Raw genomic sequence first — 22009 nt, 5'->3', positions numbered from 1 at the left:
GTATGTATATGTTTGTTTGTTTTCACAGTTCAAGAGAATTTATTCTTTAGATGAGTCATGCTCTGACATCATTCCACACTTGTATTATTTACCAAGCTGCCCTGTTCTTTTACAGTAATCAAACTGAAACATAATAGCAGAAAACCACTGACATACAGTGATGTGCATTTCTTTTAAGTGGAGTCGCTGCCTTCTACGGATGTTGTTTCCCTTGGAATTATGGGACTTGTTCCCACGACCTGGCCCAGTGGGGTACATTCCTCACTAGGAGGCATACATTGCATACACTCAGCAAAGATAGTAAAGAGGACACTGTACATGCCACTGATGTCAGTATTATATTTAGACACTGTATTCTGTGGCCCACAGAAATGACAGCTGCTTTAGACGCTGATCCAATGCAGTGAAGAATAAAATGCTGACACCACTTGTTTCTCTACGTTCCGTCGTTCATCTGTTGAGAGAGCCGTTTGCTGCAAGTGTGTTAATATACTCGACCTAATGAGCACGCAACAAAGCATTAACCCTTAAAGCCACCGGCCAGTTGACAGCTCCTTTTCCAAGATGCTTCAAGCTTAGAAGAATTATGTAGATTGCAGAACATGATGTTTAATGACTCTAACAGGTGTACCTCTTTACTTGTTTGGTCACGCACCACTTTTGGTCACAGTCAAATGTAAACCGTGATACCTGCAGATGATTTAAGAGCTTGTACTATAAAAACACACCCTGAAGGGTTACATTTGACATATTATGTTTGGAAGCTCAAATGTTTCTACTTCCCAAATGGAAATACTTCGTAATTTCATTGGTGTTTTTCATTTTTCAAAGGTTTTAAATAGACGTATGTGTGAATTAGTGCGTAATTAATATGATTTTCTCTTTTAACAGGGTGGAGAGACCAAAAGCGTCGCAGCTATACTCCATCGTGAGTCTGGATCTTTAGGCTTCAATATCGTTGGGGGACGACCATGTGCTGTAAGTTTAGAAATATTTCTCTCACCCTGTTTTTTATGCACATTTTGAAATATTACATCAGAGACGAGTATTGGAAACACCAAAAAAAAAAATAATAATAAACTTTCTAAGCAATATCAATCGAGGATTCCTATGGGGATCGGTTGTGATTGGGCGGTAGGCTGCAGGTAATCTTGCAAAAAAAGTTTTTACGTTCGCTTGAGGTGGTTTTTTACTTGTGCGAAAAATTGTTAATGATAATAATGGGAGATGGAAACACATTTTATGAATAAATTCCTCCATGCACATCAAAATTCATGTGACTTTGCACTATGGGACTGTATAACCTGACTAACCAGCAGACCGATCTTGTTGCACAGCATCTGAAATGTTATGATCATTCTTAAATGCCTGAGCAAAGTCTGAAGTCAAGTATTTCTCTATTATTGCCTCCTAGAACTACCCAAACAGCATGCATCCACCTCCAAAACCAATGACCGCATTTAATGTGTTTCATCTGCTCCCTTTTATTATATATAAAATTAATGTATTTAGTGGCTTCTCCTACTTTTTTTAGTGATATTTGATGCCATTTGTCAGGAAGCGCGATTTTGTTCTCTTTTGACTCTTTTGATGAAAATGGTGCTTATTCACAAATGTTTTATGCGATATTCCAATTTTGCAAAGTTAAATTCACAACTTTGGATGGATAGCCAGCTGTTGGCTTATTCCATTTAGTTTATACAGCTAATAATTAATTAAATCCTAAAAATATAAAATAAAATAAAATAAATGATTAAAAATAAAAACAATTAAAATAAACACTTTTTGTTTACCTGCATGTCATGTGACATTAACTGACAACAAGTAACCATGAACATGCAGATGTGTTGATAGATTATTAAAATAAGGATTTTTAGCTCAGCAGTGTTTGGCTAATGTAAAAACTTAGGAATCTCAGATAATGCATATTTTAAAGGGGTCATATGACGTTGCTAAAAAGAACATTATTTTGTGTATTTGGTGTAATGCAATGTGTTTATGTGGTTTAAGGTTCAAAAAACACATTATTTTCCACATAATGTACATTAATGTTGCTCCTCTATGCCCCCCCTTTCTGAAACGTGTCGATTTTTACAAAGCTCATCGTTCTGAAAAGCGAGCTGTGTGATGACTGTCCAGCTATCCAGTGTGTTGTGATTTGCCAAATACCTCAAGCGTGTGACGGAAATGTTATGCCCCTTACCATACTGTGATGCCGTCTCCCAGCATGACGAGACAAAACCAATAAAACCCATTACAAACAAATTTGTTGCATCCAGTGGGGGCATAATTACTGATTATAATGACTTATACTGTCTTTTTACACATTGCATATCGCGCTGCGTAAACATTAAACCATGTCTGCATTTGTGATTGAAAAAAAACAACAACAAGCACTACTCTACACTGCCCAAAATTTGAGTTTGAATCATTAGTGGCAAATTATTTAAATATGTAAACATACTTACAGGCTGTGAGTCAGAGGCACCAGACTGTCCTTGCAAAGTTGGAATTGCCCCACTTTATTAGAAACAGCCTTTGTGCCACAGACGCATTGTAGGCTACTGGTTCAGGAAACAGTGCTTATCCTCCATAAAATGCACTGCACACATCTCACATCATGACGTAGACATGGGGGCATGTTAGAATGAGGCGTTTTAGGAGGGCGTGGTTGACTCTTAACTTTTATAAAGAATATCTCTTTGGATTTGAGACTTTAGTCTTTGCAACTTTACAGATCTTCTTTATGCACCAAGAGCTTGTAACACTCCAAAGAGAAAGGAACATTTTTAAATGGAATCATCTGACCGCTTTAAATATATATAAAGATATTTTAAGTGCCTAGATTACCTCATGTCATACATATATTAATAGATTTTGAGCTAGTTTTAACCAAACCTCAATTATGATGATAAACAACAAAATATGACACAGACCTTTAATATCTGTCAGGTTATTTCAGATTCTCAGTGTATCACTGGATAACTAACTTTAAGTGGAAATGGCAACTGGGAAAATACAGACATAAATTATATCTAACATATAAAGTGCCACTTTGGTACATTGGTCTACCCTGAAGTGGTAGTTGTGGTATCCATATCAGTGTGAATAAGCACCAAGCCATTTAAGAAGTGTTTGTTTGTGGTTCGTCTGAAATAGAAGTGTGACGCACTTTGGTCTGAACTGGACTTTTGCAGAAAAACCTTCCAAAGTGGAAAACTAATACAACAGCCAAGTTTCCAAGGCTTCTTCTAAAACCCAGATGTTGCTTCATCACAAAGACAAGGCTTTATTTATTTATAAAAAAAAATCACCACTGTTATAGCATATAGCACAAATTACTATGGCTGAGTTTATGCTAAAGTGGAAGAGGTCAGTCACTAATGAGTGACACAAATGTCTGTGTCTCTTAGCAACTGTACAACTACTTCAACGTGGCCATGACCCCTCCCTAGCAAATGTTTGACATGCCAGCCATCCTGTCTGCTAGTAAGACCTTAGATATGTTCCTAAAACTTAGTGAGCTGCCTATTTAGAAAGCATTTTAAATTTCAAAGGTGCCAAGAATAGTAGGAAACAGTTTTTATTTTTCCCTCTGGAATGCTTATGATTATTTAATCACAGCATTCAGTGGGCAAATATTTTTGTATTTTATACATTTCATTTTGTATATTTTCTATTTAAATATTAGCTACTTCTTTTTAGAGTACTGCATCTTTAGTTTAGGACATCAGGTCACTTAATTTTGTTAACAGAGTTCATGTAATTTTATTCTACAACATATCTTAATTTGTTGGGATAGGATTCTCTGGTAAATAAGGATGTTGTTGTTGTAATGGGTAAGAGGGAAGGGCTTACAGTAATTAACTGCAGAGTTCACAGTTTGACTTCCTGCGGTTTCTCAAGTTTTCCATTAAAAATTACAGCACAGTGTCACACAACATGGCACAGAGTTAATGTGGTTTGATGTGGTTTGGGGGTGGGTTTAGCAATATTTTTGCAGAGGTTTTACTATAACCTTCCTGTCCAGGTTATAGTTTCATATAATGAATGCCGATCATCTTTTTTTAGTCACCCCAATCCTCCTACGAACACAATATGGCTTTCATTTGACAATGCATTTGCAGAGAAGATAAACAATGGATAGCATCGCTTGTACACCTGCAAACAATTATTTGTGTTTTGGATGTGTCTTAAAGGGTGTGTGTATGTCTTTGTTATTCATTTTATTTTTATTTTGCAATAAAAATTACTTTGCATCTATAACCCTTACTAAAGAGGTTTATTGGATGGTAATTCAGATTTATTGATCTTTTTTAACTAAATATTGCTGCCTTGTTTTTGAATTGCAGGATAATAAAGATGGCACTTCGAATGAAGGAATCTTTGTGTCGAAGATTGTGGAAAATGGACCGGCGGATAAAGAAGGGGGTTTGCAGATCCATGACAGGATAATGGAGGTAAGTGCTTCTGTTTTATGCCAGATACTCTAGCCTAACCAAGATGCAATGCAACAACTTGAGAGATTTATTTATGATTTCCTTTCCATGCTAAAAATCTAATTGTTGTGCATAGTGGCACAAATAGACCCAATCATATTGTATATGATATGCATTGACAGTTAAGGAGATTTTGGACCAGTTAGATGTGTAGTGTAATGTTGTTTTGTTGCAAATAATGGTTGGTTGGGACAGAAACTTTAAATGTGTTGCACCATCTGGGACAAAGTTTTAAATCTAAGATTTTTGCCAATTACAGCTCATCCTGAAAGGAACAGCCAGTATTGAACATAAATACCTGTAAATAAAATATTTAATGCATGTTATACCCTAAAAATGGCTTGGAGGTAACTGCTTTTACAAAATTCCTGTTAAAAACTTCCTGTTAAAATCTTTTAGCCCTGACTATTTCAGAATATCTTTGTTTGGTTGTTCATTGAAATTTATTAGATGTTGTTTACTGACTTGTAAAGGAATCCTGCTTGGCTGGCCGGGTCAGAAGGTTCTCTCTTACCTAGGAACAAAATCTGGACTGTTTACAAAGGCCAAAAGTTCCCAGTGGTCACTTTTAAGGGTGCACAGAAAGTCAGGCTTACAAAGGTTGCTTTTATAGCAGCATGAAACTCAAGTGTGGTATAACGAATGCATTGAATTCACTGTAGCATGTTATAAATATGGCCCGGGTCTGTACAATTGTTTTGCTAAGTTAATGTAAATATTTTCACTTCGTATATGGTTGCTTTCACCGCAAGATTTTTTTCCCATCATGAGTTAGTTGAAAACATCACTTTTCATTTGAGAGATTTATTAATTTGCGCTTGACATCAAGTATACGCAGTCAAGCTGCACGATTAATCGAATGCGATTGTCATGTGCATTTTGTTAGTAAAGCCAGAAGTAAATCATCATCACGTGCTTTCAGATGGAGCAACATTTACTACACAGAGCTGTAGTTCACTGACAAGTTAATGCAAAAAAAATTGCAGACGATTTTATTCTGCGATTATCAAATCGATGAAATTGTTCGCGATAATGACAGCTGTTTGCATAGCTTCTCAGTGAACTACGGCTCTGTGTAGTAAATGCTGCTCCATCTGAAAGCATGTGAAAATACCACATTTAATAACGTTTTTTTACTCCAGACTCACTTCATAAGTGTCTGAAATAAATCCTTCTGTGAGATGATGTGGCTTCTTACACAGAATAAGGCACGCGACATATTTCGTAGTATTCTAAGCAGTGATAAAGGCATTGCATTATAAATATACTTTATTTTTATGTAAGTTATAATAATAATAACTCAGATAAACAATATAGTGTCATAATCGTGTGTTTATTAGTCACATTGAATCAATAAAAGCAGTTAAATCTTCTGTTTATCCAGCTTCCGCTATAGGCATTTCAGAATGTGTAAGGCACACTCGTATTTGGAGTTTCAACGCGAGAGCGCCCTCTGGCCTTTGGATGGAGATTTACTGCTGATCACAGAACCGTGCTTCACTAAAAGATACGCATGACAATTGCAGATTCTGTCGAATCGCAATTTCAATTCCATTTCGATTTATCGTGCAGCCCTAATACGCAGTATGTAGGATGAGGAAGTCGTACCTGCTCTTATACTAACTTTTAAGTGCAGCCACATGCAGTGTGCTAACCGTAAGTGTCTTAAACTCTCCTGTTCATTTAGATATGCCTTAAGCCCTTGAGACAATGGATAGATTGAGCCACCTAAGGTGACAGTAATACATTCAGCACCTGGTGACTTAAGACCACTAAACTGGGGGACGCTTGGGTCCCAGATTGGTTAATGCATTGGGCGGAAATGTGCTAGTATGACTTACTTGGAGGAAGGGGCCAGAGTGAGGGGAAAAGCTTTGGATTGTGCTTAGTATGCCAACTGTTGCTTTGCCGTGATATTCGAGAGTGTTCCTTATGGTTTTTATGGATGTCACCTACATCTCTGCTTTTTCTTTTTTTTTAAAAAAGAACATCAACTTAACAATACATAGATATTTGAGAAGGGTTATCTGTGACTGGTTTATTATTTTCATTGTTGTGTAAGCTTTTTCAAGATATTTTGCTCTAGGATGGCACTAGACCTACACAGTCACTTTTTTGTCATTGTCTTTTGAATAATTAAGGTGAGTCAGCATGCGTGCCAGAGGATGTAAATACATAAGCAACATGACGCACAAAGCCCCAGGTCAGTCTATTGAGTAGACCTTTAAAATTTATAGTCAGAAACTCTCTCCCACAATGCAAAGCTGTTCCCACCCTGTGCAGTCAGTTTGGATCATGTGTACATGGGAATAACATTTTCTGCTTCCTTCAGGAGATTTATTGCAGGTTTTAAAACTACTTTAATAATGTTTCCTCCATTCGAAAAAGATATGATAATGCTTTTCTTGCTTTGGTTGACACCTGAGGTAATGTGGTCTCTGAGATCAAAATATAGATTCTTTAGAATCCATATCCAAAATAAGGATACTTTGACACCTCAGGTGGTATTGCATATTATGTTGACTTGAGAAATGGCTTTCTGTAGAAATACAATCACAAGGGAAGAATTAGGCAAGTTTTGTTGCCATTGAAATTTCACTTGTACGTTTTTAAACCAACACCCTGTAGTCCTATACTTTATAGTCCATGAGAGTTAGATTCAGCTGGAGTTTGCTGTTTAAATATCTTCCTCGAGGCCCCAGCACTCCTCTGTCTCTCTTGCTACATCAGCATTTTTTCATCCATCATACGGATTATCCATTTATTTCCTTTTTCCCCACAGCTCATTTGGATACACTTGTATTCCTTGGCAATTGTGCATAGATGCTATAGATGTTACTGTTATTTTGAGGTGTAGAACCTTGCTGCATGTTGTTTATATAAAATTATGATATCCTTTTAAGTTGTTTCTTCAATGTCAATGTTCCTTTTTTTTTTCAAAAGGGTTTAATTAGGTATGCCCAATATATAAGTTTCATCTTACTGGCCAAGATTCATCAAGTAATTCTTTAAAAGTGCACATGTTCCTGACAGCTGCAGTGATGTGTGACTCAGTGAGCGAACATGAGAAATTCAAGTCAGGAACACACTGCACAGATCATCTGGCCCTTATGAACGAGCTCAAATAAATTTCACTGCCCGACTATATAGAAAGTGAAGGAATGTTTAATTGCTCACATCTTATAGGGAGTGAATTGGAAAAATCATGAAAAATCCCCTTATTCTTCATCTTCTTTTGGCCTCAGAGATGTTATGTGCACGTACATGACATGCCCATAAAGATCTAGAATCTCCCACGGCCGTCAAATGGAGGAGTATCATGGCAGATGTCCCTGTTAAGCACCAGAGAGGCAGGCTCAGATAATTCAGTGGATGAATAGCGCCTTGTTCGCTGTAGACATTTATTTTCCTCATAAAAAAAGATGTAAAAAGGAAAGAAAAAAAAAACGGTGCTGTGTTTGCTCTCCACACTGTTCAAAAATTTTCACACATAGTAGTCGTGTTTGCCTGCGACAGTTTGTTTTATGCATGATTGGATTTAACACATCGCTTGTGTTTGGAAAAACATCTTTATTCCAGACCTCAGCTTTAAATTTAAATTGTGATTGTTTGTATATCACAGGGATGCCTAGAAAACTAGTGCAGTCAGTTGTCCTAACATTAGAATATTTTTTTTTTAAATTAATTTGTGCAATTCTACAATTTTTATATAGTAAAAAAAAAAAATCGATTTTCAATTTTAAAACATTCTTTGCACTAGTATCATCAAATGGAGTAGTTTTCCAAACATGGACCCCAGTCTGCCATTGTATGATAAAACAGGTAGTCTTACACCATTCGCCATTGGTCGAGCCAGAAGTTTACATTTCAGACCACTCAAATTAACAGAGCTATGTTAAAGTGCTGCAGAGTTACAGTGTTTAAACTTGTCTGGGAAATCAACCCACAAATGGCTTACTCATAGTTGTCTCTAAACATTTAGCCAGGATATAAAACAAATTTAACCACAACAAAATGGCACACACCACCTTTAAGTATACTGTTTGGTGCAGCTAATGTAGGTTTTCTATTTCATTTCAACCTAAGGGGTGTTGGGAGTACAGTATATGGCTATAGTAACTTTAGCTGCTGGTGTCTTACTGTGTTTTTGTCATAAAACCATGTTTTGTTTTTTTATATCCAAGTGTAGGTCAGGGCTATCTTCAGGAGCATTGGATGTGTTGGGGTAGAAAGAGGTCATAGAGATAGACTAGGTTGTAAATGTCACCTTGTAAAAGCCTGCAAACAGACAAAGGTCAGAGGTTGAACAACAACCAGACTTTAAAAAGCAGCTCCACTGAGAAGCCAGTGTTTGTCATCTGAAAGAAGCAAGAGCCCCAACATAACAGAAGATTGTCTGTTTTCAAATAAGAGTTGAGTATAGCTGGGAATATTTGAAAAACATTTGGCATGATTTTGTCATTGTAGTATAGTATATATTGATTATTGCTTTTTATTATCATTTTATTTGGCTTTTAATTAGCATTTTATTACATTTCCTAAAGATAATGCAAGGCTAGTTTTGCATCCTTATCAAATACAAGAGCATTTGGACAGATGCTTTAATAGCAAAATAACTCTTTTGTTTCAAATGTGCTATATATACATATAATACATGTACAGCCTTCTAGTAACACCAGTGGTTCTTTATCTTTTACTGAGTCCATATAGCCTTAATGTTACTCACAGTGCACCACTTAACACCCAATGGTGCTTTCAGTTATTTTAGTGTGTGCTCGCTGTCAGATGTGGCGTTAAATGGCGTGAGGGGTGAGTGGCAACATGAAAAGAGTGGCAGCTTGAATAGATATGTTAAGAGTCTGGAGAGGATGGGGCCCATTGCTAGCATGCAGATGAGTCCTCAGTCCTTTGAACTCAGGTTGTTAGCATTCTTGTCCACTGATGATTTAGAAGAACCTTGTAAATCACAGCTGTAATGAAGGACAGAGGAGGAAAACATGTATAAAATGTACAGTTGGTTTTATAAAAAGGGAGATTCGGGATGCCCTGAATCTTTGAGGGAACTTTATTTCAACTTCAGATGATGTAGGCTTTTGGTAGTCCCTAGGATCTTTCTTTGGTTTTGGGTGGAGTGGTATAGAAAGGGCTTGGATTTAAAGTGTTCTTAAAGGGATACTCCACCCCAAAATGAAAATTTTGTCATTAATCACTTTACCCCCATGTTGTTCCAAACACGTAAAAGCTCTGTTCGTCTTCGGAACACAATTTAAGATATTTTGGATGAAAACCTGGAGGCCAGTGACTGTCCCATAGACTGCCAAGTAGAGTAAAAAAAAAATAGATAGCTTAAAATATTTTATTTTAAACCAGCTTAGTTAAGTTGTTTTGTTTTGTTGCAATACAGTAATGAGAATTGTATTGTCTCAATTATAAAATGTTCTCAATTATGAAAATGTAATATAAAGGATTATTTTGTTTTGTTTTATTTCAAGAAAGTTATTGAGAAACTCCCGTACTAATAGAAACCATGTTTATTTATTTTGTAATTAATTTACCAGTACTGTAACTCTTCCAGTATACTCTCCACTGAAACAGACAACTTAATCTGTCCCACTCTGGACTTTATGACCAGTACATGTATGTACATTTTTAAATCAGGAGAACGTGTTCTCAGTTGCCTCAGGAACACAAAGTCAGGTCAACCCAGCATGGGGCCGCCTTGCAGTGTCCAGTCTCCACCCTTCTTCCTTGACAGCTAAGATATCACAGCACATGTCATCTTTAGCGTGGAATGTGTCACAAGGTTCTCTTGTGTTATTTCTGACCGAGTCCGACAGAGCTAATCAAAGGTGGCAGCTAGTTCACTGTGGGCAGTATCACATGTTATTTGGCATCTGATGGCAAGAAGAAATCCTTTGTCAAAGACTTTATTGGATTTGTGCCTCTGCCTTTTTTCTAGATGGAAGTTAGCAGGGAGAAGGAGAATAGGCAAGTAAGACTGTTCCAGTTGACTGGAATGGCTGACTTGGCTTATTACAGGACATTAAATCCATTGGAAGTCTTAAAAGGGATATAATAGGCTTCTGGTCTTGGCTTCTGTTATAGCAGAGCATGTGTAGATGAAATGGACAGTCCTGTGGTGCATGTATGATTGTGTGTATACAGTACAGTTGTATTTTCACCAGCTAAAACATAGTTTTAAGTCAGTTATTTCTACCTTTTGCTGTAGTGTGTCAGTAGGAAATATCAGTTTACATTTCCAAACATTCATTTTGCCATTAATTGTAATAATCCAAGGAGATTTTTGTTTGAACAAGGAGTCTGACAACAGCCAGTGCTCCACACAGAGATTTGATCTCATCATCATCCAGTCTGTCTGCAATGATATGAAGAAACAGAACAAACTGAGACAGATTAAATCCAGAATAACTGTGGTAACATCTCCAAGATGCTTTAAGAAACCTACTTGCAAAGCTACAGTACTGTTAAAAGTCTTAATAGGCACTTGTGTAAAAATGCTGAAAATTAGGATGCTGTCAAAAATAATGTCATAAATAGATTTTCTTTATTGGTTAACTTCTAACTAAATTAAATCAACATTTGGTGTGACCATACTTTGACCTTTGTTTTTAGAGGCTTTTGCCCTAGGTGCACTTGCGCATAGTTATTTTGGTGTGTTTCATTAAGCATCTTGGAGACATTGCCACAGTTCTTCTGGATTTAGTCTGTCTCAGTTTGTTTCAGCTGGTGAATATACTAGTGTGTTTTAGATAGAGAGGTGAAGCCAATGGGCATTGCAATAGAGACAGAGCATGTCATTTCTTTAATTTTATAATGATTGATAGCTTGCAGTAATTGTAAGAAGATGAATGATGATGAAAATGACATTTTTATTGTTAGTAGTAGTAGTAGTTGCATTGTAACAATTTCTACAGCATTTGTTAACTGGCCATGTAAACTTTATCATGGGCCGATGCTGTTAATCTCGATTAGCCAATAAATTGGCAGATAAAAAGTCTGTTGCATATCAGTTTACCACTATTCCTTTCACACCAATATAGAACTTCTTGAAAGTGCCTATGAAGTAGTCGCTAAATTTGGCTTAGCCTACTATAAATGTGTTGAGAATTCTGTTCAGCTGGCTTTTTCCTCTATTTTAAGAAGTATGATTTCTAGCTTCTAAAAGGTTTAGAGAGGGGGAATATGTAGGTATAATTAAGGCTAATTGACTTTCCAATCAATCACCAGGCTTGTGTAAACATATCAGTAACAATAGTCTCAGGTTCCCTTCCCAGTTGCTTTCACAGTCAGACCCCGTTAACCCCACCCTCCATGCAAGCTGCCCACCCCCATAGCCTCTCTAATTAACTGCCCTCAATTAAACGCTAATAGGCTGATTAACAGACCCTCGGTCGTGAAGTAATAGGCAGTCGTTTCCTCCTTGTTGCCCTCAGTAATGCAGGCCAGGCCCCAGGCCTGTTAATTACAGCCCACATTAAATGCCCTCAGCAGGACCTGAGAAATGTAGCCTGTCCAAGTCAGGAAAGTGTGGTAGATGTTGAAAAAGAACATGTCTGCATTATGGATTGTTTCAGCCATCTGTAATGCAAAAGAAGAAGAGAAGGCTACCACAAAATGCTCTCTGCGGTAAGGCCACTCGTTGACTTTCGCTGGGCTTTCAACTCGTGGCTCAGTATATCACAGTAAATCAATAGGAATGGACAAATCATTATTTAATTTTGTTCATATAAGGAAACTCGTAATTTTTTGGTGGCTGGGTATCTGAGTCGAGACGTCTTATCGTCTGTGATTTTCACCAAATATGGTATCAAGGAGTCAGATCATTTATGAATCCTTCTACTTTTATGAGAACACATGAATACAGTCTTCCTGTTTTAAGACTTGGACGTAAAGGTAATTTTCTGCTCACTCCCTCTTTTTATGGACGCACCGCCACAGTGATCTTGTAAATGTACTTATTGAATGTCTGTTCTGTAATTTAAGCTTGGTTTTCACCATATTTCAGCAGCTAGCTCATGATTAAAGTAAGCACGCTGCAGCCCAAGCTGAGAACTGAAGTCCTATTTCCTGTCATAACTCACCAAAGTACAAGACTACACTTCTCTGTTCCTCCTCCCAAAAGATATATAGTTTTACTGTACTCAACATGACTATTGCAATGCCAGAAGTAAATGCAGACTTGAATACTTGCCCAGTACAATGCAAACATGTGACCCAGCTGTTGTTGTTGCATTACTGCACAAGTAAAATTCACTAGTAGGGTGCTATAGATTTGATTTCCAGTGTCCTAGTCATTAAACCAGGTGTCTTACTATTCTGGTAGCTAGCATAGAAGAGAAATGCAGCAATGCTGGAAATGTATTGGGTAACCTACTTGCTTTACATTGCAAATTGCATTTTTACGTTTTGTTAAACCTAACTGGCATAGCTAAAACACTCTTACTTTCATAGTATATTTTGGACCTAGGAAGGCTCTATTGCAGTTGTTGTATGTCTCACATCTGGTTGCTCATTCTAACCTACTACTACAAGATTGTTCCTGTTCCTGGTCTAGTGTTTCAGCTCAGGGACAAGTGAAGTCAATAATAGTCCAGTTGAGTCTTCTATTTGGCTACAATTGAAACATAGTTGGTCTGAGTTGATGGTTTAGGTCTTTGTGTTGGCAGGCCTCAATAATCAAACTCCTTTTAAATCCAGACGACATGAGTTGGTGTAGAATTCCTTCGTTCCTAGCCTGACAAGCTTTCTTTTCAAGAGCCTTTTAAGAAAGCAGTCTTTCATATGCCAAACAAAGTGGAACCAGCAACCGCTGTGCACCCTTCTCATGTAAATGAGTGAAAACACTATTCCCAAGTCATGTTATTGTCCTTGTGGACCTACCGTGTGCGTCCCTGTTCCACTGAAAGAGATGTACTCCTTTCACACATACCTTCTCCATTTGATTGTAGACTTCCTGCATCTTTCGGTTTAGCAACAGAGAAATTTGTTTGACTTAATGTGACATAGTGGGAACTGGATAGTCCAATATATTGTCCTGTTGGATCAGTAGGTACTTTTATATGCTTTATAAATACCCTATGTTCTCTATTCTCAATAGCTGTTCAAACTTTTGCTTGAATTTTCCAACAAGAAAGTTGCAATGGTCTACCAGTTGAGTTTCTAATCTCAAGAGCAACTATCAAATGTATAATGTGCGTTCTTGTGTACTTTGATAGACCTTCAAATGCAGGGGTGTCCTGATCCTGGATGGCTACTGTGCTGCAGAGGACCGGCTAATCCAGGTTTACTGGACTCTAGAAGCTTTCAGGCAGTTGTGTTGGAGCAGAAGCTGAGCTGAGGAAGGTGGCCATTTGGGAGCAGGATTTACATTTGATTCAGTTAGCTAGCTGTAAACATGTTGACAGTTAATTTGCATTGATGGCAGTTGTCCTGGCAGTGAAAACTGGCTGAAGAATACACTAAGTATACATTAATATTGGCCCTTGCACTGAGATTGTAAAACTTGCTTGCATTGCCTTACAAATTGTGTTGTGCTGTTTTTTCAAAATGCAACAATCCATGTAGTTGCTTAGAGTGTTTCTTGATACTTAGGACAATTACTTCTGTTTTTATTTAAGATTGTTGAAGACTTTTATTTGGTTAGCTGGTTGAAGCCTGAATACTGTGCTTAATTGTGATGTACAGCCTGGTGACAGAGTGCATGTTTCTTGTGAACTGGTTATTTTAATTGTTTTTGATTGTTCAGGAAATTAAAACATGGTGCAACCCAAGTGCAATACTGTCCTCCAAGACCTTTTTAGACAAGGAGTCACTGTGGACCACAGTTTAAACTTTCACCTGACCGCAGGCGAGTTTTAATTTATTAGTTTTCCGACTGAAATCTAGCCAAATTATTTCACTTTTATTCATTCTTTTCCACTTGTCATCAACCTCGTCTGTTACTCTTACTGTGTGAAAATAATCATTGCAGTGTTTGAGTTGGCAGCACCTTAGAGCCATGTGAACTGAATAAAGCACAGGAGAACTTCTGGACACACTGTGACTGGTTTTTGAGGGTCAAAGACAGGCAAACAACATACTTCGGTCAAAGTCTTAACACTCGTGGGGCAAAGCTTTCTGATTTCACACAGAGACTGCAGATGGGCCCTTGCGGTGCAGAGTTCGGCAGCATTACGGGGAGTCATATTGAGGGCTAGACCTTGGAGATGTCGAGGAAACGTTGGGTCAGAAATTAAACAGATGGATGGATAGCATGGCAGTTGATCGCCATGGTGGGTTTAGTAGCTATAGGAGAGACGGTTTAGGGTGGAGTAGTATGAGAAAGGATATAGTGGGCCCTTTTGGACTGGGTAGGTGGTGTTAAATAAACCTGGCCACATCTGCAGTGAGGCATCGGGTTTCTCACACACTGGGCAGCTTGACAAGCACTCCTTTGTAGACTCTCTCCCCTCACCTCACACTCTCTCCGCACCACTGTCCTTTTCTTCCTCACTTTCTCATGCACTGTCCCTCTCTCCTCCTAACCTCGCTTTTTATCCTGAGTATCCTTATTTCACATATTCATTAATGGAGGGACCTAACATATTTTAGCCTCTTTTCTTATGACATCCTCTAGACAGTTTTCTTCCAAGTAGGTTTTTGTGAGGAATATGATTTTGAGTAAGGAGCAGGAGAAGAAAAAAGGCTCCTAATCCAACTTGAGAGTAGCCCACCTTAAATACAGAATGAGAAAGTGTGGAACTAAGCCATGAACACCATAAACATGAATAGAAGAATTGGAGGCAAAATACCTTTTTTATTAAAAATGTATGAATGAGAGGAGACATGCAAGAATTGTGTCTTGCAAGGTGAATGTATGTGTTGATGTGTTTTTATAATTCCAGTATTGTTATATGGTATGAGATCTTTTATGATAGATACAGCTGGACTTATGTAAAACTTTGACTCTAAAATCAATAATTCCAGTGTTTTTAGTGTTAATAATCTTGTTTTAGATGAGTTGAACATTATAAAAAGTTTGTTACCAAACTATGTGATACTGCTTCTAAATTCCTTGGTTTGGTGCCAGAAATACATAAATGCTCTTCCAGCTGTCTTCCGGCTCTACGTGTGCTCTGGATCGAAGACGGAGCTGAAAAGCACAGGAAACAGCACCATGGAATTTTTTTCTAATGGCATGAGAAAGATTAGAATCTACTATTGTTTGTCTTAATGTACTTAACCTTACTGTTAAATTGCTAGTTCACTAAACATTTCTTCATTTAGCACTTCATGGTTACGAGCCATTTGGTTTGTTAGCGATGTTAATATAACAAATGCTTGTCCGTGCTTTGCCCTCACATTTAATTCCCCTTAAATTTCCTGTTTTATTTTTAAAGCAATTGTTATATTTTTGAACATTATCACTTTAACTAAGCTTAGAAAATGAGAACCACATGTTTGGCCACATCCTGAAGGTAAAAGGTATGTGTTTTAAAGAAAAAGAGAGACCAAGACCATCGTTCTTCACAAACTTGTACGTTTCCTAAAAAGATGTGTCCACATTCCTCTCTGAAGGCCCATGTTTTTGGTGTGATGTTTTTTTATTTGCACAACTAAGGATTAAATAATAATCTGTATGTGTCAGTGCTTAGACTTTCATGTCTTAACACGGAAATCACATTTTTAATCCATAAGCAGTGACCTCGGGTGAATGACAGGGCTTTGATTATTTTTACGTGTTCAAAAATGTAGGTTGTGACCTTTTCAGTCAAAGCCAAATTGAAGGTGTTTTAGTCTGTGTTTGAAGTATGTACAACCATCTTGATGGGACTGTTGCCTTGCTCCTTTGTCAGCTCTTGTAGGAATATTAATCTAATAAGTCTTGCATAGTTTATCCATAACCGCTCTGTTTTGACAGATTGACTTTGATTATTTTCAGAGCATAGTTTTGTTTGTAGTCAGCAGGTATTCTCCATCTAAACCCAGATGTCAAATGTTTTTAAAATCCAAGGTCCAAGATCCATTTAGAATTATTTTTTTCTTTTTGCATATTTTTATATGCAAAGTAGCTTCTCTTACATAATTTCAGATAATGTTAACCAATAGCCTAATAGCTTTTTACAGATTGTTTTGGAAAACTCACATTCACTTGTGGCTCCACTTTACTATGAAAAACCCACTTTTCATGATCAAATCCATTCCTGATGGATAAAATCAAGGTCTGCCCTAAATTTTTCCCAGCATTGTTGGATATTATGTTTCAGTTGGAAACATTAGAATTAAAAAGAGTTACAAAGGCAGTTTTAAATTGATTTTATTAGCATACATTGATTTCTTTTTGACATATAGAACTTGAGAAGAGCTGTTAAAGTACCTGGTCTCACAGTTGCAAAATTTTTTGTTGACAAACAGTTGTTTTTGATTTGCCTGAAGTACCAGCATGATGATATGAATCATTTAATGAGAACCATTTAAGAGTTAAACCATCCCCCCAGTTTTGTAAATGCATTCCTCTTACATAAATAATCATAATAATTAATATTTTAACATTGTGCATTAGAAAATAGGCATTTTAAATGTTACCAATGTGCATTTGAAAACATTTATACATCCAGCTTTTTCAATATTTAGGTTAGACAGGATGACATGGGTGCTTAAAAATTGCCAAAACATTTGGAAACATCTGCTCTATTTGATAATGTTGATAATTAATGATTTATTTACCATTATTACAAAACATTAGTGTACTGTAGACTACCTCAAAAAGGGAGGTACGTTTTGGATGCAGCCCAGACATTCTCCAAGAATCATTGTCAGCATTTTCAAAGACCATAACATCTTGCATGTTCTGACTATCTCCATCTTTTCTGTTTTGGGAACAATTTGCACAGTCCTTGAAACGTTGGTCAATATTTTTGTAACCATTTGTAGTAGGAATGAGCAGACTGCTCTGTAATCAAATGGCGCTTTCATGTATGACCTTCGGACGACTCTGCTCTCCAGGAAGCCCTAACGAAGCTGAGGGTAATCAGATGACAAGGCGGGCAGCTGGCCTCCAGATCACCAGCCTTTCAGAAGGAGCTCTGGTTCAATGGGACAAACAACAATTTTCAGTCTCGCCTGTATGCCAGGTTTCTGGAGTCTATGTAGAAACATGTCCAAATGTTGGCTTATGTTTGAAGTCCTCGAATGGGTTTATTTAAATTTTTGTACTTTTTGTACTTTTCTCTATTTTTAGCCAGATATTCACTTTATAGTACAGAACTCATGTTAAGTAGAAATGTGTACCCCATATGAGCATATCAAACTTGGACCATAGTATGTTTAAAGCCACAGGTTGGTTTGCGAATTTTGTGGTGTTTCTGCGAGTTTCACTTATTCCACTGTGGCAAAGTCGCTCTCCAAAACGTGTAATCCACCAGGTCATATATTTTCAGAGAATGGCTTAGGAGGACCACTGAAGTCCTTTAGAAATGTTTGGCAACCATAAGGAGGGTGAAACATGCTCTTTCAACTCCTGGAAATGTTTTGCTTGTGGTTGGACGGGTTCATTTATCATGAAGTCAATTAGATAGAAGGCCACAGACTGGCTTGGTAAGTAGAAGAGACTGTAATTTAGGAATATGAGAGGCAGTTCTTTGTCAAATGCTTGCGTTTAAGTAATGCTAGTCTTACTCTCTGGCCGCACAGTAGTATGTGGGTGCTGGCGGTGACGTGTGGTCGATGAATGAGATGACGTGATTCACGAGCTGTGGGGATCCAGACTCCTGAATCAAGCTTGGACCTAGTTCAGTCATATGCTGTACGTTGCAACCATAAAGGAGGCCAGTGCATATTTAATTTTGCTATACATTTTTGTTTTTGTGTCTTTGTGTGTCTTTGCATTCCAGACTCTGATATGGCCAGAGAATTCACCGTCTCACTCGAAATGTCTTTCTTTCTCTCTCTCGCTCTTTCTTTTTTTTTCCTTTTTGGAAACTGTACTTTTGATTAATGAGGTATGATTCTGGAAGGAAATGTGCAACCTTGGGGTTCTCAGAGTGAAAACACCAAAGCAGAACAACCTAAATGCTACGTCTACAGAAACGGCTGCCAGAAACCTTAAGGACCTCTAAAGTGTTTTGACGAACACAGTTTCGTTCCTGTGTTGATGTATTTCCTTTTGAACCAAGAAGTTGGGTACCAACCCAAAATCCTTTTTTAAATAGTCAGTAGCTTTTAGTAGACATTTTATCCAATGAGATTTTTTTGTAAACAAAAATCAGTCAGCGTGTTTATAAGATCTTGTTAAGTGATTCATGAGAGTTTAATTTATTCCTTCATTAACGTTAAGTACACTTTATTTTTTTCCTGATTTCCATATACTTTTTTTTTTTTTTTTTTTTTTTGACAAAATAGTTTATAATGTCATGTTTCACCTCAGAGCTGTTTGGTATATTATTACAAAATAGAAAAATCCTGCTAAACGTTTATGTCATCATGTATGATTGCAAAGAGGCAGAACATTACTGGAAAATTTCCAAAAGTTCCCTAAAATTCAAAGTTTTCAATTTTTAATTAATATAGTAAGTACTATAATAATGAATCATAATGTGAAAAGAATAAAATAATAATAATAATAATGAAATTGGCCCATTATTATCCCATTTAGGAAAATTCAAGCATATTTATGGCTGATGGACATGAACTAAAAACCTAAAACTTAAAACTGTGTTCCGTGAGGTGCATCTGTTCGCCTCAGAACATGCATCCTCTGTTCAATGCAGAACAATCCATATATCTAAATTATTTGACTTATTGGAAGACTTACTCCCAAAATACTAACCTCTATATCCTGACAGGGCTTAGCACACCGTATTCCACAAGGATGAGCATGTTGCAGTGTAACTGCACATTACTTACGCTTATTACACATACTCACTGAGTTGTTACATGATGAATTTCACATGTGGCTGCACTTCTGATGCGAACAGATTGCAGTACTTGGGATCAGACTGGGCATTTCTGTCATAACTGGACCTATGTGCAAGGAGAGATTATTTGTCTGTTCTCAGGTCGGTTTGTAGTGAGATGTTTGTGAATGCTTGTCTGTGTTCTCACCGCAGCTGCGTACAGCCCATATGTGTTTGTCGGTGTTGGCACGGGGCAGTTGTGTAACTTCTGAGTAGAACTGCTTGTGGATTAGCCGCGTTTGACAGTTCTGTTTCCATTGGCACTGCTGTTGTTTTGGTGAAATCAGGTGGCACTTTGCATTCCCTGGTGACAGTGCATCTCTTCCTTATTCACTCGCATACTTTGAGTACCATGCTGATACAAGTTCATATTCCTTCTTTCTTTCCTTTTTACTCCATATTATTCACTTTCATTATGTTAGCATATAAACTGTCTAGAGTTTAGCAGCAGCAGCTGGTCAGAAAACACATGACGCACTGACTCAATTAAGTCCTTATAAGTGCTTCTTTTTATATCCCTCCCCATGATGCCTTCATTCCTCATTCATACCACAGAGAAGCTAATAGATAGGGTTGATGAACACACAGGTCCCAAAGCTACTGATCTCTGGGTACACACAAGAGTGGAAATAGAGGAGAGATGAGTTAGGAACAATTAGGAAAGATGGAGCGAACAAACCCTTGGGATAGAAGCTCCTGTGAACCAGTTTCAACATCCTGACATCAGGATCATTTGGAGGGAGTTAATTAATTAAACACATTTACAGTACATCACACACATACACAAACACAATTACACTTTCTCTCCATTGTGAAGTACCTAAGGCATAGTTTTGTACCTAATGAGGCAGAATATTCCCCAGCTTCAACAGTGAGATGAAACAAAGCTTCTTAAAGCCCTTGAACTGCTGCTGGTGATTAGCTCAGTACATTAAACTTAATCAGAAATTTGTCCTGTGCTTTCCCCATGGTGGCATAAGGTGAAATCATATGTAGTAGATATATTTAAAGACATTATATCAGAGGAACGTGTGCTAGAAAGCCAGAGAATGTTTATCAGCTTGTTTTATGGGATTTTAAACCGAGGATTGGATGATGCAACTGTTAAGATATGCAACACTGAATACCTTTTTTTCTTTCTCTCTTCCCTTTCTGTGAATATTATTAATCTACCATGTGTTTTCTAATCAAAATAATTATTCATAGAAATGTGCATTACATTTACATGTACTGTAGGCCAGTACAAATTAACATAGAGCTTGTGCTCTGCACCATTTTCTAATTTTTTTTTTTTTTTTATTGATCAAAGGCTCTTTTGAACATTGATGATAATAAGGAATGTTTCATGAGTACCAAATCCTCATATTAGAATGATTTCTGAAGGATCGTGTGACACTGAAGACTAAAGTAACAACATACTGTAAGTGCATTACAGAAATAAATGACATTTTAGAATATACTAAAATAGAAAACAGTTAAGTTCAATTGTAATAGTCTTTCTCAGTATTAGTGTTTTACTGCATTTTAATACATGAAGCGGTCATGAAAAATCTTTCAAAAGCATTAAAAAAATTACTACAGATGGATGCGTCTCAGGACCCTAGTGTTGCAAAACCATTTCATATCATTCCATGTGCTCCATCTCTCTGAATGCAAGAACATGTCCTGTGTGTATGACAGTGTTAAGGACTGATGCAAACTGAAAAGTCAGTATGTACAGTTGCTGTCCTGACTCTGACCACAAGGTACTGCCCAAAATGCCATTGCAACTAATCACAAAATTAAAAAATGAATGTTTTAAATTAGAATAAAGTCACTTGCTAATACATATTTACCTTCATACAGAATTATGATGAAACCTTGGGGTTTGGTAAGGATTGTGAAACTAATGGTAGAATCATTCAGGAATCTAAACTGAACACTGGAAAACTGACTGGAAATTCTTTCTCGTAGTTGGGTAAACGATGAGTCAAACTGCCAACAGGGCAACTTTCCTTTAAAGTGGATGTAGGAGAACCACAAGAATAGAGGAGAAAGAGAGAAAAGGAAAATAAAAAAGCAAGTGTCAGGGTTCCTTTTCAAATCTTAGATTTGAAGTCAAGAAAGAGAAGTGCAGGGTAAGTTCAAAGTCATTCCACTTGATGGTGGTCTTGAAGATGCTTCTGGGCATCTGTTTTCTTTAGTTAATAGGTATTTGTGTACAACTCGTGTATAAGTTAACCATTTATTAGTAGTATTTTATAATGCAGTAATGTAATTTGCTTTGGGGTCTCTTTTAGAACATGATTGGCTGTTTAAAATGAAAGGTGGGACTTCAATTCCTGTGTCATATTTCCCATTTATTTTTATAATATCATGTTTGTTTTGTTTTTGTTTTTTTGCACAAAGCTGCCTGCTACATAAACAGTTTGAGCAAAAACTGAAAACCTTACAGTTGTCTTTTTGCATTAACCGCCTCTCTCCCCCTTTGTCCTAGTTTCAACTGTTAATCATGTTCTAAATATGCCTTTGTCCTTCAGCTTTGAGTGAGGCACAAGAATTCGCTCCAGTTGTTTC

At 37.2% G+C, this 22009-nt stretch overlaps 1 protein-coding gene across 1 annotated transcript in view; it reads left to right on the top strand.

Moving 5' to 3' along the window:
• Window positions 1-22009, top strand: part of pdzrn3b (PDZ domain containing RING finger 3b) — an 87340-nt gene that overhangs the window by 2928 nt on the left and 62403 nt on the right. Inside the window, exons 2-3 of the mRNA XM_042726364.1 lie at window positions 892-978; window positions 4353-4460. Of these exons, the coding sequence (XP_042582298.1) occupies window positions 892-978; window positions 4353-4460 (195 nt within the window). The remainder of the gene's footprint in view (window positions 1-891; window positions 979-4352; window positions 4461-22009) is intronic.

Source organism: Cyprinus carpio, chromosome B6 (assembly GCF_018340385.1).
Source record: "Cyprinus carpio isolate SPL01 chromosome B6, ASM1834038v1, whole genome shotgun sequence".
Taxonomy (NCBI): domain Eukaryota; kingdom Metazoa; phylum Chordata; class Actinopteri; order Cypriniformes; family Cyprinidae; genus Cyprinus; species Cyprinus carpio.
Note: the sequence above shows the minus strand (reverse complement) of the source record. Positions and strands in the feature narration are given on the sequence as shown.